Source organism: Vigna radiata, chromosome 8 (assembly GCF_000741045.1).
Source record: "Vigna radiata var. radiata cultivar VC1973A chromosome 8, Vradiata_ver6, whole genome shotgun sequence".
NCBI classification, from domain to species: Eukaryota; Viridiplantae; Streptophyta; class Magnoliopsida; order Fabales; family Fabaceae; genus Vigna; species Vigna radiata.
In genome coordinates this window covers 44707018-44726360 of record NC_028358.1, presented here as the reverse complement: position 1 = coordinate 44726360, position 19343 = coordinate 44707018, and the positions used below count along the sequence as shown (strand labels likewise).

Sequence of the window (19343 nt, the reverse complement as noted above, 5' to 3'; positions counted from 1 at the left end):
TATGAATTCTGTTTTAGTTGTTACAAACTGTTTCTTGATTCTGATCATGGTTTGTAGGTGTATAAGAATTAACATATTTATCGTACGAAACATCGTAATTCTAACAAACTTGTAAAAGTTTTATCTGCTCTTTTAATGTATTCACTCACATTGAAATAAATGCATGTACTTGTTAACTATATGAATCAATGATGTATCACAAACTATTTTAATATTTCCATTTTTTCTTTCATCTTGCTGAGAAATTTTCAAGTTCCAGCCATGGTATTGAGCTCTAGGCTGTTTTAAAATATATCAATATATTCTAATAACTCTTTTCAAATAGAGATAATTTTTTTATAATAATTAAACAATAAAATCATTTTCAATAAAAAATAAATATAAAATATCCTGCGACCCAATGTTGCGTCATAGTTGGATGAGTCTTGAGACGAACAAAATCCACCTTTATAAGGCAAAGCACAACAACTAATACATGACCATCATCAGTGTCCAATCATTTACTGAATCACTATAATTTTACAATAAATTCAAACAAAATTTGCACCAATTTATAAGAAATATGGAACGCCTGTCCTGGGCCCTCTCATCTGATTGTTTTCCTCTGTTTCAGTGAAAAATTTAACTTCTCTTTCCTGTCACAGAGAGAAGGTACAAGTTATAAGAAAATGAAGTTCCAAGATTTCTACTATCATTACCACATTTTCAATTTCATTCCATTCCAAGCATATTTCAGATATTAAACTAATAAATGGTTAAAGCTAAAAATAAAGTTTTTACTTATATTCAAGTCAATAAATACCTTATAACTGTTAACATGATCTCACTGATGAAAGTATTCATAACATGTCTAATAAAAGACATACAAGCCTGCATTTGTTTGTCCGTATGAATTGAACACATGTTCAGCAAATTTTTACAACGATTTTGGCACCAACCTACTGAACTAAACTCACTACAAGATTTACACAATCTATTCCTGACACAGTCATCACATCACGGCAAATTTAGCTATGCTAAATTGAAAATTTCATGCCAGGTAAAATAAAAGATGAAATTACATCATAATCCCATTGAAAGTTCAACAGTGACCACCGGATAACATATAAAACCGCGAGGCAACCATCTCATGACAATGGAGTCGTTATAGAATGCAATCAAGGGAAAAGAAAAGCACCAGGATACCACAAATAGAAGTGACCGTGATTAAAATAGAGGAAATAGATTTACACAACACAAAAGGCTTCAGATGACTCACCATATTTTCATTGAAACTCAGAATAGAAGCTACATTTCCACATCGGTAACAGTAATTAGGTGCAGACCATACCTGTAAATTTCCAAGGGAATCACTATTAACCACTTAATATTTATGAGACTAAAATTATATTTGAAAAAGTTAGGGTAAATAAAATGCAAGGTAATGTAATTCATATACGAAACATACAGTTACAAGGCCTTTATCTTGGAACATATACTTGAGGCCTTCTTGAACAAGTTGATGTGCTCGACAAACAAGATCAAGATTATTTATGTGATTGAACTACATTAAAAAAAAAAATGCACTGGTAAGATTAAAGCATAATATTCAATTCTAAAGCAATACGAAATAGATTGCATTACCTCAGACGTGACCCTAGATCCAAATAGCCAACCTGCACCACGGGGACTTACTGCCCATGTTTCAATATCTTCAGGATCACTCCACATTAGATCACAGAAAGGACCCTCGTGAGGAATTTCACAGTTCCGATCAATGACCCTTATCTGCAATAAAAAAAAAAATCCATCACTATCTATTAATCAAGATAGAAAATAGCTTTCGTTAAGACTGACAAAAACCACAATTCATTTATCATAATAATTATCCAAAAGATTGAGAAACTAAGTATTTTCTGGAGTGGTTATTAAAAAGCAAATCTATTTTTTTTTGTGCACCAATATGATTGGCAAACAAAATACCAAAACGGTTAGCAATGAAAGCTTTCTAAAGTCAAACAAAAACAGTTCACGTAATTAAGTTAGAATTAAAAATAAAGAAAAGGAAAATATATATGTGTTCAACTGTTCATGTTCCTGCCAAAAGTCAAAGTATTATTGGAATCACGGGGAAGAAGGATCAGCACGCAGGCTAAGTTAAAAGACATTTCACATCGTGAAAACAGAGTCAAGAACCATAAACTCAGAAACATCAAATATGCAATTTGACAGTACATGTAATGTATCCACAAACAGACAGGGTATGGAGGCATTATATGGATGACACATTGACACCATGGTGCAATGTGGGTGCTGAAAATTGCACATTGTTAATTGAAAAGATATAACTAGACTGCTGAAAACAATGGTGAATCCAGAAATTTATCTCCATGCGGGCAGATAATAATTTACAATATTTTTCACAAAGTCCATATTTTATTAAAAAAACAAATATAAAATTTTTTATTTTGAATATCATTCTATGTTTGAGCTTTGACTACAATTGTAATATTGGGGGACGATTTAATTTCTTAATGGGGGCAATTTTTTTTTCATACGTTAACTAAAAAAAAAAAAAAAAAAACGATCTTGTGGGGACAATTGCCCTCACAAGACATAATGTGCATCTGCCAGTGCCTAAAAAACAACACATGAGAGGCGACAGTCTGTTATAGAAGTACTGTGTTTGGCTAACAATTAAGAAGGGGGCTAGAGAACCTGATCAATTGAGCGGATGTCAGGAGAAAGGCCACCATGAACACAAAGCACCTGGGTCAAGCATAAGATGTAGAAGACTTAATTTTGAACAAGCAACATCAAACAGAAGTCAAATGAATCCAGTAGGCTACCCTCACTAAGATGCACACAGGCACATGGAAGATAGATAGTTGAGAGAAGAGAGTAAAAGATATTTACAGTTCCATCAATAATTGCAGAAAGTGTTAGATAGTCAAACACATCTGTACAATACCGCCATGCATTGGCATTGCCGTACTTTCTCTGGCATTCATCATAAAATCCGTAGACCTATCAAAACAGTAAATTAAAAAATTAACATGAATCAGCATTATACTTTGGCATGTCTGGTCTAAGTTTCCACAATTCATATCTCCATTATTAAAGCTAAAATTATTATTGGAGAGATAATGCAAAACAATTATATTTTCTATATAAAAACCACACTATCAAATTATAAATCAAGACTTTTCATTTTATTTCCAATCCAGTTATGGAACCTGACATGGGGTCAAAGTACCAAATGGACCATAGAAAATAAATCATGACTGACCTCAAATTTTCAGAACCCTAGGCAAATTCGTAAAGGTGAGAATAGAGGGAAGGAGAGAAAGTTTAAAGGTTTGTTTATATTAGCAATATATCATCTCTCTATCCTTTTTGTTCTATTCTTCCCTCTTCTTCCCCTTTCCTTCTTACACGGGCAGGCTAAATACTTCACAGATTATTTATGGTTATTTAAGAACTATAAATTCCACAAGTATGACTTCTGACAGCACACTAATCATTGGAAGTCCTACATCGACTTAGTGATAAAACCAGTTTAGAATATATAAATAGATACAAATCTCACTTTACAAACCGGTTTTGTGAGATCAAGTTATGTTTAAAGTTCACTTCTTAACATGGTATCAGAACCATTGCTAGAGTCTATCCTAACAAGATTTGTTGTTTATTAAGCGTATTGTTTCACCCACTATCAGACCACTTATTACTGTCTACTCCCAAGCACAAAATGTATATATCTCAACATAAGAGAAGTGTGTTGGAAGTCTCACGTCAACTAGTAATAAGGCCAGTTTAGAATATATAAATGGGTACAAAGCTTAACTTACAAGTCAGTTTTGTGAGGTTAAGCTAAACTTAAAGTCCACTTTTTAACACTGATAAAAACTAAAAAATCAGGCACTATTTTAATTTATTGTGCATATTTAGGTAATACTACTAAAAGAGAACAAATTTAGTTACCACGTCAGAAGCATACTAAAGACAATGGATAAACCTAGGAATTCAGAGTGGCTGCCTCACCTCTACCTCATTTTATTTCCCAACCTCCCCCTCCTTCTCACCATTCCAATTTAAGTTCACAATGCTAACTGCATCCGGGTAGTTAACAGAAAGTTACATGAGGTCACATCTCTAATAATACTTATAACCCCAACTGCCAATAAATGATGATGCACATCACACAGAATCCAGAAAAATCAAGTGAGCACCTACTAAAAAAAAAAACTTTCCACCCTTCAATTTTTAGAAGGCAAGGTAAATATGCTATCCTGCAATATTCCAATATCAAGTAACCTAAGCCAATCAAAAAGCCTTGCCAAAGCCAGATGGCAGAAGACACAGAAACCTGGCTACTACTTACCTCTTGAATCTCACATCCATGGAAGATAAGGTCCCTAATGGTCATACATTCCGTTAGTTTTCGTAGCCATTTTCAAATTTCAAAAAAAACAACCATCTCCTAATATTGATTATAGCTTCAGAAAATTCCAAGCAACTACATCCCTCTACCTTAGCCAATTCATGCTTAAAAATTTCAAAAGGACTAAATTTAAAATTGCCAATAATCAATTATTGGACCCAGGAAAAAAACCTTGTGAACTCGACAACACTAGCAATGGTGAAAAATTAAGTAAGATTGCACCACTGCAATTGGCAAGCGATAGAGTCATACACATGTAATCACACAAAAAAAAAATTCTAATATCATAACTAACTAGCATGCTAGACTGACAAGATTCAGAAATATTTTATAGACCCCTCCCAGTTGAATAAAAATATATAAAATTCAGTAAGTTTAGAATGATTCATATAGAGATTTCATTCACAAGGCGTACCTGGGTTAATTGTCTACTTTCATGATTTCCACGTAAAAGAGTAATGTTAGCTGGGTATCTATGAAATTACAGAAAAAATAAAGGATCCATAAATTTTAAAAGGAAAAAAAAAAACTAGAAGAATAAGACACTAATAACTGCTTCTCAACAAAAGACATAAATAATACAGCAAATGAAAGATGTAATATATCTAGCATTTGAGCTTTAAATATGAACAATGAAATCTAGAAGGTTACAATCACATTTTTTGTGCCATGTAAAGCTGTAGATAAAATCTTTACAGAAGAGCCCACTGATTAATACGTTAATGTTTGGCACTCCATGCAAGAGCTTGGGCATATTTCAGAAAGCTTGATTAATCTTATTCCCTCCAAGGAGAAGAAACTAAGAATTGCATACCGTTTGCAAAATCTTTTCAGATACTTAAATTGTGATCACAGAACACAACAGAAAATAAATGTAGAAACACTTTTGCTTCCTTCCTTCCCAAACCTCATTCGCAATTTGCCTGTGAATCCCTTTATCATTAACACCTTTTTATGCTAACTGACCCCTAGCACTAACCATGCCACATAAATAGTTCCTTCCTTTTTTACATGAGACACTAACCATTATTATCCTCCTTTTCTTCCTACTTTACACCACAGGACCAAAGGGTCAAATGGTCTAAATCCAAAAATCAAAACCACAATCAATGCTCCACTCTAGAAGTTTGTGGTTCAAATGGAAGGACAAGCTGTGTCGTAAGAACTAAAATAGAAGCATTTAAAACTATCACTGAATTATCTATATGATCATATTCATAAAACTATATTGTACCCCTTGCAAATGGATGTATCTGTCCAAAGTCAAATATGCTAGCAATTAAAGACTGTGGTGAAGTATCGTGAGTATTTTGGTATTATAATTAAATAAGAATAACTAACAATATATATGTTACTTATATTGTCATCCAGTCGTGGATTCTTGAATATGGCAAGATTACCGACTTTTATAGTAATTAGCTTGAAAGGTATATATCTAAGGCACTTTCTAATAAGTTAACCATGTAAAGATCTTTAAACTAACATAGTATTAGACACTTTGATGCTATATGGAACTTAATCTTAAAACTCTTCTTAAATGCCTACGGCTAAGACAAATTCCAAGTGAAAATCTTATTAACAACTCACGCAAAAGCAATAGCATGTCAAGAGTCAAAACAGGTCCAAGCATACAATAAAAGGACATACCTAGCTTTTAGAAGTAAAAGGATGGTGAAAACCTCAAGACTATTGTAACCTCGATCAACAAAGTCTCCCTGCCATGAATTTACAAATATATAAAACTCGAAAAACAGATATTAAATCATTGAAGTCAATGCAAAAAAAAAAAAGGTGTAACAAATACCATAAAAATATAATTTGTCTCGGGCACATGACCCCCAGTTTGGAAAAGTTTCATCAGATCATGGAATTGACCATGAATATCACCACAAACAGTTACCGGACTATTGACAGGCTGCACATTGGACTCCTCAATAAGGATCTCTTTTACCTAAGGTATTTGAAAAAAACAAAAACTTTTTGTTATGGGTTCAGTAGAAACAAAAGAATCTGTATGTTAGTATAAAACATATTTTAGTAGTAACGCCAAGGTGCACAAATGACAACTACAACTACAGAAAAAATAGCCTTGAGAACCACTGAACAGCAACCTCAGTTATTACCAAGTTTTCAACCTCGTTCCCCATAGCAACCGCAAACAAAATATGGCTAACTTATCACAAAAATAATACAAGCATGTCCAGCAACAAGCAGAATACAAACAAAGGCAACCCAAGCCAAAATGTAATTGTTTTCTTGCAGGATTTCAGAACAACGCCAAAGATCCATTGGAGATTGAATTAAGTTGGCCCATGAAATGTCACTGGCAAAAAAGATTATTTCTACTGTGATATTTTCTTCACATGCTACTGAGAGTTCTTATACTCCAAACTCTCATTTACTCCAGACGGCGTTTAATAAAAATATTTCAATGTAACTATGGACTTTATTGGATAAACTTCTCCATAAACACTTTAAGGAGATAAAATCAAATAAGATTCTCTATAAACTAAAATTGGCTAAAGCACATACTAGGTTACAAAGAAACTCGTTCCGTATTTTCTTCTACAAAGTTTATCCAAGACATTGGCCGTTAGCATAAAGGAAACAAAACAAATTATTTAGCAATGAGACAATTACTTCGATAAATAACCAGGTTGCAACTGACTTCATTAAATACCATCCTCTTCGAATTGGGTGCAATACAAGACATGAAGAATGAGAAAGAAAAAACTGTAGACATACGATACAAAGACAACACTCAGAAATTTTCTTGCGAAAACAGTTCAAGAAAAAAAGGATAAAACCGTCCATGCATATTAATGCGAGAATCCGAATAATCCAATTCGGCAACAAAGACTCGGATCGAAAAGACAATGGAAACAAAACGCACAATCAGATTCCTAATTAAGAAAAAAAGGGCGAAACGTAAAGAGAATAAAGGGTTAGCATCAGAGAGTCTTGCAGTACATATTCGCAGAGAAGTTGAAGCTCGTCTTCAAGAAGATGTTGGCCATCTTTAACCTTCAAGATCCACTGGTCCAAATCCATCGTCTCCACAAAACGGTAACGGTTCGGTTTCAGTAACGAAAGGGCAGAACAAGAACCACGGATGTGAACGATGGATTAGGTTGAAATGAGTCAACAAACTAACACTTATATTCGTTAACCTTTTTTCTCCTACATTGCTTTCGCCTTTTGCTTATAACTGTTAACACTATTTTCCCCTTAAAATAACACAAATCAAGATAATTAATTTATATAAAAAAAATTAGGTCTTCCAACATGATTATCGATAACAAAGTGCGAAGGAAAAATGTCCTTTCACAAACCATACCTTTGTATTACATTTATGTCCAATACATCTTGATTTGTTGAATCTATCTCGATTTTGTTTAATTCGATCTGATATTGTTTAAAAATATAATTTTATTTTAGGAAAGTTTAGATGCTGAAATATTGTAATGTTAGATTAAAGTGTCACTAAACATGCTAAGATGAGGTTTGGCTAGCATGATTTGACATGATGATCTTACATAATACAATTTGTATATTATCTCAATTTTGACCATTTTATTTAAAAAAAAAAAAAGTTAGAGTTCTAAATAGTCAAATAATATTAAATCACTCTATATACTTTAAAACACTTTTAACTAATATTCTCTTTTCTTCTACTTATTTACTAAATCCAGTTTCTAAGACATATAGTTTTAACTAATATTAGTCAAAACACTTTTAACTAATGTTCATTTATCTTCTACTTATTTATATAATCAGAATGTAATAAATTACAAATTATATTCTAAATTGGAACGAGACTATTAGAATATAGTACAGATTCAAGTTAAAAACGTGTAAGATCTAACTTCTTAAATTTGTATTTCTCAACATTCTTTTATAGCATTTTTCATCCATAACAAACAAAAAAACATCTATATTTCTTTATTTATCCGAATCAAAGTGAACTATTTTTAGATTTTGTTTTTTACTTTTTAATTTTTTTAAGATACTAACATTTCCCGCATCGAACTCCTTTAATTATTAAGGCAATTAAGAACATAATTTATTTTTACTAATGATGATATTTAAAAGAAAAAAAAAGGAACATTAAGGGTAACTGTGATTTGGTATTATTTAGCTGGATAGATAGGATAGCCCACAGATTCTTCCCAAACTATACAATTATTATGTAATTAATGGTTTCTTAAGCTCCACCAGCAAGGCACACGAAAACCACCAAAATCAAATATCCAATTATCCGTTCACACCGAGAAACAAGGGTTTCTGCTGCTTCCCTTCTACGGGTATCTCGCTACACAACTTTCAAAACACTCTCAACACTACACTCACTCTTTCCCTGTTCTAAATTTCAACAGAATACAATATTAATAACAATAAAAAAAAAAGGGAAAAAAAATTGAATATTTTCAAAATATAAAGTTAAAGATTGGAAAATAAATTGCATCAAATGGTACTTCAAAATCTCCGCTTAAACTTAGGTCGCATTTTCTGCATTCCGCTAACCGTTACTGTTGTGCTCTCCTCCGCCGTTCACTTTCCTCCCGCCGTCGCCACTACCACTGCAGCATTCTCTCACCACCGCAGTATTGCCGCCTCCGCATCGCCGATGAATCCGTCGCCTCTCTCACAGTCTCACTCTCCGCCTCCTCCGGTGGCGAAGAAGGTGGAGCACGCCATGGAGATGTTCGGCGACGTGAGAATCGACAATTACTATTGGCTCCGAGACGATTCCCGCACCAATCCCGAGGTGCTGTCTTACCTCAACCAGGAGAATGCCTACACCGATTCTGTCATGTCTGGTGCGAATCCTCTTTTTCACATCCTCTTTCGCTTTCACAGTTTTTTTAAGTTTTCTTCTTACTTTTGATTTATATTTTTCTTTTGAAAACACAATCCGCCTAAGCATGAAAGTGTAGCACACTCTAAGCACGACTGTGCATGTGTGGTTTTACTGAGGAGTCTTGGTTACAGTAGCAAAAAGGCATCGTTGGTTTTTTAATTGATTGCACGGACTCGTCTTCTTGGTTATGAATTTATTTAGTTTGGTTCTCGGGAAGGGAATTGTACACTGTATTTGGTGCGGTGACAGACGAGGAAAATTTGAAATAATTTTTATTTGCTCTCTTTCTATCTCAGTTTTATATTCCATCTGGATTAGTATAAAGCAACATTTTAGGCAAACAGACCAACTTGTGACCTGTGATTATTCTACGAACAACGAAATTCCGAGCTAGTAATTATCACAACTGATATAATTTGCTCTAAGTTTGTAGTCAATTTATATATATTTTTTTCTTAAATTCAACTGTGCACAAGACAAAACGCCTCCTGAACAGTAGATCCTAATGGCTATAGAAACTATGCCACCATCAGATGCATCCGTGCTTTCTAAAGTTTGATTGTCAAGCTGGACGTTGATTGATGGGTTGGTTCCGGTGTAACATGAGGAGTGCTATCAACGCACTCGTGTTAATAAAAATTTATTGAAAACTACAAAATCATGACAATCATTAAATAAAAAGTATGATCCCCAAAATTTTGTGATTTTTAATAAGTTTTGACTCATAGCATACTGTATTCAAAAGATTGTGTTTCAAACTGTTACAAGAATTTCTCTTATGACTTTACAAGTCAGTCTTCTGTTCGCTTCCTCTGCAATATATAGAAATGGTTCATTGATAAACTGAGCAAATATAAATGGGTAAAAGGAATCCCTCTGCTGTGTCTAACCTCTTCACTGCCGTGCACATTCACTTTTAAAGGAAATTTATTTTGATTAGCAGAGAAAGTTATCCTCGTTTTCTTTAAATTTCTAGGAACTAAGGAATTTGAAGATAAGCTTTTTACTGAGATAAGAGGAAGGATTAAGGAGGATGATATCTCTGCTCCTTTGCGCAAAGGGCCTTATTACTATTATGAGAGAACTTTGGAAGGGAAGGAATATGTTCAACGTTGTAGGCGCCTTATATCTGATAGCCAAAAGGTGCCATCTGTGCATGACATCATGCCCACAGGACCTGAAGCTCCTCAGGAGCATGTTATTTTGGATGAGAATGTCAAAGCACAACATCACAAGTACTACAGCATTGGTACCTTTAAGGTTAGATCATAGTATAATGGCATTTTATTCACTTTTTTCTGTCTTGTTTCCCAACTTCCAACTGCTTTTATTTTATTTCAAGCTTTCGTTTATTTTCAGGTTAGCCCAAATAACAAGCTGGTAGCATATGCAGAAGATACGAAAGGAGATGAAATATATACTGTTTATGTCATTGATGCTGAGACTCGAGCTACTATTGGAGAGCCTCTTGTTGGTGTAACAGGATACCTTGAATGGGCTGGCAATGATGCTTTGGTTTACGTCACAATGGATGAGATTCTCAGACCTGACAAGGTGGGTTGTACTCCTCTGGAATCAGTATTGTGTTCCCATTCAGTTCTAATAATATTTCGTTTTTCAACAATAGCAGCAACAACAACTAAAACTTTCTCCTACTAGACGGGGCCAGTTAAATAAATCAAACCATACAATTGTGTTCTTTCCAAAATCACCATTTCATTCAAGATCGCTTATTAATGATCTCACTTGGTCTTTCTTGCTCTACCCGTACCTTTAGTTGTTGAGCAATCCTTCATCTTACCAACTTCTATAATTGGAGCCTCTATTTCCATCTTAACTTCAACTCAGCTAAATTCTTGCATGTCCAACTCTAGACCCATTTGATGGGCATTGTAAATCCCAATCTGCTTAGGAGTGAAATTGGCCAAAGTTAATTTGAAGTTTAGCCTGATAAAAATGCTGAAAACAGGAATATGAGATTTGTGATTTACTGTGTGATGATGTGGTTCGATGTGGTAGCAGTACTGAATGTTTTCTGCCTAATTCGTAGCCAGACACTTAGTTCTGATTGATCAGGGTTCTGTTTTTGCTTATTAAGGGGAAAATATTTTCTTTTTAATTTGAAAATGATAGTTATAGTAATTAGGTTTGTTTATTAAAAAGAGCTAAAAACTCATAATCTGGAGGAAAGACTCTATCACAGTTTCTTTTTTCCATATATGAAACGAGCAGGTCCAAGGCTTGCTCCAATCTGGTATTTAGATATATGTTCACAATGTTTATTTTTTACCATAAAAAAAATTCCCTTTTGGTGGTCTCATTTCTAAATCCTTGCACTTGTTAGTTGTCTACTTTCTTCGCTAACATCTTAAGTAATACAGGCATGGTTTCATGTGCTGGGAACAGAACAGTCAAAGGATACACTTCTTTACCAGGAAAAGGACGATATGTTTTCTCTCGATCTTGAAGCTTCTGAAAGCGAGAAATATTTGTTTGTTGCTTCAGAGAGCAAAAATACAAGGTTCAATTTTTATATGGATGTTTCTAAGCCTGAAGAGGGTCTTAAAGTTTTGACACCTCGTGTTGAGGGTATTGACACAACTGTCAGCCATCGTGGAGATCATTTTTTTATTAAGAGGAGAAGTGATCAGTTTTTCAATTCGGAGGTTGTAGCTTGTGCTGTAAATGACACCTCTTCAACTACAGTTCTTATTCCTCACAACGAAAGGTAAAACAATCTATGTATCATTGCTCAGTTGCTTTGTGCACTCTGGCCGTAACCTTGATAAATTATATAGCGACTTATTTTATGAATGTGTATGGACCACTGGGTAGTGCATTCAGATATAAAAATTACAGCATTAATTAAGAGTAATAATCTTTCTGAACAATGCGATCATTTATTGCTAATTTCCTACTTTCTGGTTTAGTTACTAGAAAATGATGAATCGTTCTTATAGAAGGCTATTTTCTAAGATGCTGTGTAAGTAATCGTTTGCTGCTTATGCAACTTTCTTTTCTTTGTCACTTTTGTTGTTCTATTAAATTGTTCTTGATAATTCAAAAACTGTTTTGGGCTGTTAACTTTCAAACTCAACTTTGGTCAGCTGTTCATTGGCTGGTGGTATTATATTCCATTATAGTTTATGGTGAACTGATTTTATGCCACATTATATTTATATGATGATCCTTATCATCTCTCAACATCCAAACTCATTAGCATGAATGAGAAACAATAAAAATTCATGGAGCTTGTGTCTTTCTCTCTAACCAAATCTTACATTGAATTTTTTTTAGTGTTAAAATTCAGGAGATACAACTTTTTAGTGATCATCTAGTAGCATACGAGAGAGAAAATGGTCTACAAAAAATAATCGTTTATCACCTTCCCCCACTTGGTGAACCACTAAGAAGCCTTGAAAGCGGCCAAGCAGTTAGTTTTGTTGATCCTGTATATTCAGTGTATTCTTCGGATTCAGAGTTTTCATCAAGTATTTTAAGGTTTTCGTATAGCTCATTGAGGACTCCTTCCTCTGTATATGATTATGATATGAAGACAGGCACTTCTGTTTTGAAGAAGATTAACTCGGTAAGTTAAATGGGCTGGTAAACTTAAATTTTTTGATATTGTATCTGGTCTTTTTTCGGTCTTAATAGTTTGTCATCTAGACTTATTTGTTCTATGCAAGTTTTTGTATTCCCCGTTGTTAAAGTGCTTCTTTCTGGTATATCATAATTTTGACATTTTGCATGTTATGCATACCTATGCTTACCTTGGCTTTGTTATTCTGATTGGCATTCATAATTTTTGAATGATTTCTTCATTTCATATTTGAGTTGTTATTGTGTGCTGGTTTTTTCTCAAGGAATTTACTGAGATGGATTTCGAAAGACAGCATATGAAATGCTAAAATTTGATTTTTGACATAAGTTGTCTCTTTGGTAAAGCTGTGACGAGAGACAGGTGGACTTAGCAATATTTGGAGAAATACATCAAATTACTCCCTAAAAATAAAAAATATTCTAGTCCCTAAATTTACAAAAATAAATTATAGTCCTTAAAATTGGCTACTATCAGTCATTTCAGTGCTTAAATTGGTATTTGTCAATCAATTTGGTCCACACTGTTAAGGACCAAATGGATTGATGGCTGTTAAGTAAGGGCCGAAAAAAAAAGAATGTAACGTACCACAATGCCAGAAGGCTCCTTGCAATGTATGAGAAAGGGATGTCGTATGCGGTCTTGTAGGATTTTCAATAGCACTATAGCGCCACTGTAGCAGGTAGTGGTCTAGATTAAACCCTTCCTGCTACAAGGGCTGCTGTAGCGGACCAAAAACTGAGCTGAATAGTGGCACTGTGTGTTGATTCAAAAAAATCCTAGACACTGGGGATTTTTTGTAGGGAAATTTTTGTGATTTTAATTTTCGAAATTGGAATATATGGATGTGATAGAAGATTATGACTGATAAAATCCCACTAGTAATGGCTTTTTTCTGTTAATTATGGATGTTATTAATTTTGTGTGGTATTGACTTGTATTTTTTCCTGGGTCAAGACACTAATGACCTTTTATTGTTAATTATGAATATTATAAATTAGTAATTTTATCATCTTCTATAGTTTAAAGGTATATAGTATACTTATTATATGAATTATATAAGAATTTCAAAAATAGCAAGTCAGCCACTATAAGCAATCTTGCTAGTTATTTTGGAACTCTCAGCAGCATTCCATTTTCTGGGATTTAAAACATAGTGCAAAGAGGTTGTTTACATGACCGATCATCAAATTATAATTCTATTGTTGCCCTCAAGGACCATAGAAATAAGGGTTGTCATTTTTGGGAACTGAACTGATTGATTTGGTTATGTTTAAGTTACCAAATTGACTTGTGATACCAATGTCAAGGATCATATATATGCATAATATTTCAAAGGGTTCTGAGGCAATATTCATGGTATTCGGAATTCGTGAACTATTATAAATTCCAACTTATCTAGGCTTCAAAAGGTGTATGGTAATAATGGAAATAGTCATGGAAATAATGCCTCTATTTATTTTATCGTTATTGTTAGTAGGTTTTCTTCTTTTTTTCTTTGGGGTGGTTTAATTATTCTGTATGGCTCTACTTTACTTAGGTTCTAGGAGGTTTTGATTCAGCACATTATGTCACCGAAAGGCAGTGGGCACCTGCTTTGGATGGAACTTTGATTCCCATTTCTATTGTTTACCGTAAAGATGCTGTGAAGCTTGATGGATCAGATCCATTACTACTTTATGGATATGGATCGTATGAGGTAAAAACATATAAGTTTAGATATATTGAATTGTGCATACAACAATACCAATTATGAATTCTATGCTTTGATTTTTTTATGGGATACGCTGCTGTTTTCTTTAATGCTTTCCACTTGAAAGTAAAACGGGTTACTTATATAAAAAATTTGCTGCTAAACACTCACATTTTTGTCTTATTAGAAATAAGATATAGTCGTATCTTTTCTTATATCATTTAAATACAACATCCCTTCATTTGTTTACTTCAATGTTTGCTCTTCTATATATGGACAGTGGGCACCATATGTTAGCCTGTCTGTTCCTTTGGTTACAGATTTTTTCCGTTTAGGAATCTGGTATTTACACCTTTAAACATTTCTCCTTCCGTTTCTTCTAGAATTTATAATTTAGTGACCTCAAATTGTCAACAGATATGCATAGATCCCAGTTTCAAATCAGCAAGGCTTTCATTGTTAGATCGGGGTTTTGTATATGCCATAGCTCATATACGTGGAGGTGGGGAAATGGGGAGGCAGTGGTACGAGAATGGGAAGCTGTTGAAGAAAAATAACACTTTTACTGATTTTATTGCATGTGCTGAATATTTGGTTGAAAAAAAATTCTGTTCTAAGGAAAGACTATGCATTGAAGGAAGAAGTGCTGGTGGTTTGCTAATCGGTGCAGTTCTTAATATGAGACCGGATTTATTTAGGGCTGCTGTTGCAGGGGTACCTTTTGTGGATGTTGTGACAACAATGCTTGATCCAACCATTCCTCTCACTACTTCAGAATGGGAGGTAATTTTTTCTCTTATTCTGCCATTCCATATGGATATTTGAAGACATTTTGAATTGGGTTTTGGAAGAGGATTTTTAGGAGTCAAGATAGTTGATTGAATTAATGTATTCTTGCTTATTGATGATAATATGCTAACGGGACATGTTTCCTTGCTAAAATGGATGAATTTGTCTAGCCAAGCCATTATAGAAACCGCTTCTACAAATATGTTTCTCATAGTATACAATGATCTTGTTCAACCTTCCTGTGCACCCTATCATTTTCCATGTTTTTTAGTGGCTTTAACTGGGCCCTTCCTTTTAATTTTGTTGCAGAAATACTGTTTTCATAATTTGATTTATACATGGTCTTCTGATGCGATGGATCCCGTTTATGTTTTAATTTTTTACTGGATCCTTAGACCAGTGAAATTGTTTTAGCATTCTTTTTCGTTTTATTTTTCATAAAATGTATCATATTATAAATGTGGAGTTATTTTTTTAATTGTCATACCATTCACTTGTCGTTTAAACTTTATGTAATAAGAGGCATTATATAGCCATCAAAATTCTTCGAGATTATTATAATTGTGCGGGTCTTTGTTTCACATGTGTAATAACATATTTTGAATTTCATTATTCAAGCTAGTCCAAATAGTTCTACGATGGTATTTCTCTTGTTTTTTTTTTTCTTTTTCACAATTGAGATTGTTTCCTTGTGTTACTGCAGGAATGGGGTGATCCTAGAAAGGAGGAATTCTACTTTTACATGAAATCATATTCCCCCGTTGATAACGTGAGAACCTTTTGGCTGTACTTGATGCCTTGTGTTGTTTCATTGGCTATCATTCTTTTTCAGTCCGAGCATAATTTTTAATTTTTCTCTTGTACTATATGAATTTTAGGAATAATTTTTTTCTAAAATGTCCTCTCTCATTTTACGCAGGTGAAGGCACAGAACTACCCACACATTCTTGTTACAGCTGGATTAAATGGTAATCATATCTGACTCAAGTCACTAAAATGTTCTTCGTTTTTAACTTTAGTACTTAAAGCCAGATCATTCTTTCTGTTTTGTGATTACTGATAAATTGGCTGGAAAGACATCTTTTGGTTTTACGCGTGACACGTGCATCTTACATCCGCTTGTGCATGCTGTAGACCCACGCGTTATGTATTCTGAACCTGCGAAGTTTGTTGCAAAACTAAGGGATATGAAGACTGATGATAGCATCCTGTTGTTTAAATGCGAGCTTGGTGCTGGACATTTTTCTAAGTCGGGAAGGTAATCTCATATTTCTCGTTTTTTTCTACCTGTACTTTTAAATTTGAGAAAATTTTTAAGTAAATAATAATAATCTATAACTATATATAAAGATAATACACTCTTTGGTGTCCTCTTTTATTTTTTCAATTTTATCCTCTTAATTACTTTTTTTAAATTTAAATAATAATTCATAATAAAAAAATTATTTTTTAGTTTTATCATTGTAGTAATTACTTTTTTTAATTCAAATAATTACTCATTATAAAATAATTATTTACCCTTTTATCAACCACTAAATCTTTTGTAGAAGTTAGATAAGAGACTTTCTAAAAATGTTGAAGTATGTAAATTGCTTTTTATTTATAACAAATTGATTTACTTTACCTTTTTATTCTTTTATAAATAGTTATTAAAAAGTTTACCCAAACTGAAACAATAAGTAGATATTTGTTTTATTTAAATTAAATGCGCACAGTAATCTTAACATACTAAAATTATACTTTTGCTCTGTATAATTTTAATATGAACCATAATATAATGGGAATTTTGACCTCGTGCTACCTCCTGTTTTGGTGGCAGATGGAATGGTTTTTACCTTTTGTTAGACATTTATGTTTTTCTTCTACCTTTTGGAATGATAAAAAATTATAATCTTGTTCACTTTTAAAAATTAAAAAGAAAATGTTGCTGAAATGTAATTAGACAACTGTAGATTTTATTTGTTTTGCTTGTTCATGTGTGGTGTGTCGATGTAGATTTGAGAAGCTCCAGGAAGATGCCTTCACTTATGCATTCATCATGAAGACTCTAAATATGATTTAGTCTTTAGATGCATGTGGTGCCGATGCCGTCGACATGGGTCATTAATATATCCATGGCTTGAGTGAGAGCTTATTATGTCAGACATTTGGGCCATCTTAGGAATTAAATTGCTAGCAATTTCAGACAAAATCTGATATTGTACAATTCAATTAGTAATTTATATTACAAATAAGAGGATACGGATGAAGCATCTGTGCTTATCTTTCAAAAATAATGTCTGAATTGTTGTTAACCTAGATTTTGGTTGACAAGATATTATCTACGGCAGTGTTTTTTTTTTTTTTATCTTAGAAAAAGGCAAAAAGGCCAAAACACGCCAGACTTATTATTCAAGTTGAAACCAATTGCTCTTCCACGTTGATTTCTGTGTTGCATCATCACTCTGCTTTCACTGCAGCTGAATAGCGCTACGTCACGAAAGAACAGGCAAGTTTTTTTATTTTTTTTTCTTTTACATTCCATATTAGTTATTCTGGAAATTTTCTGGATTTGTTATTCTGGAACTTTATTGGATTGTTCTTCTGAAACGGTGAGTTGTTTGCATTATAGTATTCTGAATTTTGTCATTCCTGAACACCTTTCTAGAATGTCCGGTCCGTAACATGTTTGTGGATTAATCCTTCTGGATTAAAAGTTCACAAACCTAGAAAATTTGTTTTAGAATACACTTTCTGGAAGTAAAAATAAAAAGGTTTCGGGAAGGAAAACTTTTTTAAATGAGCACCTTCTGGAACAGTGTTCTCAATGAGAAAAGAGAAATCAAGTTTCAAACAAAATTGCAAGGGTAAAACTAGTCTTTTAAAAGTTATGGGGTGCAGGTAGTAATTAGGGATACAGAAGCCTATCTTATATCTACAATAGAACAAATTTGTTTACACAAGCAATTATTTTATCTGAAACATTTATTAAGATAATGTTTTTATCTATAAACAAATGAGATCTGTATTGAAATAATATTTTTACTCAAAAAACTTTTTAAAGTAATTTTCATTTTCTTAGAGTTTTTTCATTATAAAATGAGAAATGAGAGAATTCCAATAGCTGAACTGCACAAGGGCTCAGACCATTTGTTGGTATGTGGTGAATTGAGCTTGAGATAGCAAATTCTGAGGTGTAACAGATTTTATGCAAGATAAAATGAAAATATATATCTCAACTTGTTGGGAAATTTTAACTAGAAAGCTTTTAAAACTAATTGAAATATATAATGGAACTTTGATTTATGTAACAGTTGAAATATCTAACTAATTATAATATGACATTTAGATATTAAACAAGAATGAATAAGACAAGAATAAGTGTGACTCTGATTCTAAGACCGAAGGGATTTTTGTATTACAAATGGTATGATTATCTTAACATTTTGTTTTATTTGAATTATGTTTNTTAACACTTTATTCCATCTCTCTTTTAACATCCTCCACCATACAACTCTTTATAACACGAACCAACTGATGGTGAGTATATATATAGCACAGCATTTAAAATATTAGTCTAAGTTATAAACCAATAAATTTGTAATGTATTATGGAGTTAAAAAAGAAATTCAACAAAAATGTTATGATTTTGGATAATTATGNTGAAGCTGGATATCTTAATTTGTAAGAAGTAAACAAAAGAAAAAGTGTCACTCCAGCTAACATATTTAGATATTTGATAAAGTGGAGAAATCAAACAAAATAATTCAATCACACCAGAAAGATGGGTCCTGAACATTAGAAAAGCTTAATCCTTGCTCATTTGATGTTAGTAGGATTCATAGATACCTATTTAATATCTATCACTATAAGTACCTTCTTATGTTAGGATGGTCAAAAAGGTTGAAACACATCTTAAAAAATTAAGATGATTAAGATACTATTTCAAGAAAACCTAGTACATTAATCTTTTAATGTTAATTTCAACTTTTAAAAT

At 33.0% G+C, this 19343-nt stretch overlaps 2 protein-coding genes across 2 annotated transcripts; one reads left to right on the top strand and one right to left on the bottom strand.

Annotated features, from left to right (window-relative positions):
• Nucleotides 1–345: 345 nt before the first annotated feature.
• LOC106772272 (phytochrome-associated serine/threonine-protein phosphatase) lies at nucleotides 346–7633 on the bottom strand. Its single transcript, XM_014658562.2, has 10 exons — nucleotides 7394–7633; nucleotides 6228–6374; nucleotides 6071–6138; nucleotides 4839–4896; nucleotides 2896–3006; nucleotides 2698–2748; nucleotides 1624–1767; nucleotides 1448–1543; nucleotides 1259–1330; nucleotides 346–635 (listed from the first exon to the last, which is right to left on the bottom strand). Exons 1-10 carry the CDS (start codon nucleotides 7472–7474, stop codon nucleotides 552–554), a joined length of 912 nt encoding a protein of 303 aa, XP_014514048.1. The 5' UTR covers nucleotides 7475–7633; the 3' UTR covers nucleotides 346–551.
• Nucleotides 7634–8633: 1000 nt separating this feature from the next.
• LOC106772427 (protease 2) lies at nucleotides 8634–17790 on the top strand. Its single transcript, XM_014658822.2, has 11 exons — nucleotides 8634–9243; nucleotides 10261–10544; nucleotides 10644–10838; nucleotides 11666–12012; nucleotides 12582–12873; nucleotides 14426–14584; nucleotides 14996–15361; nucleotides 16071–16136; nucleotides 16287–16335; nucleotides 16502–16625; nucleotides 17363–17790. The coding sequence occupies exons 1-11, from the start codon at nucleotides 8892–8894 to the stop codon at nucleotides 17427–17429; spliced, it is 2301 nt and encodes a 766-aa protein (XP_014514308.1). The 5' UTR covers nucleotides 8634–8891; the 3' UTR covers nucleotides 17430–17790.
• The last annotated feature ends 1553 nt before the right edge of the window (nucleotides 17791–19343 follow it).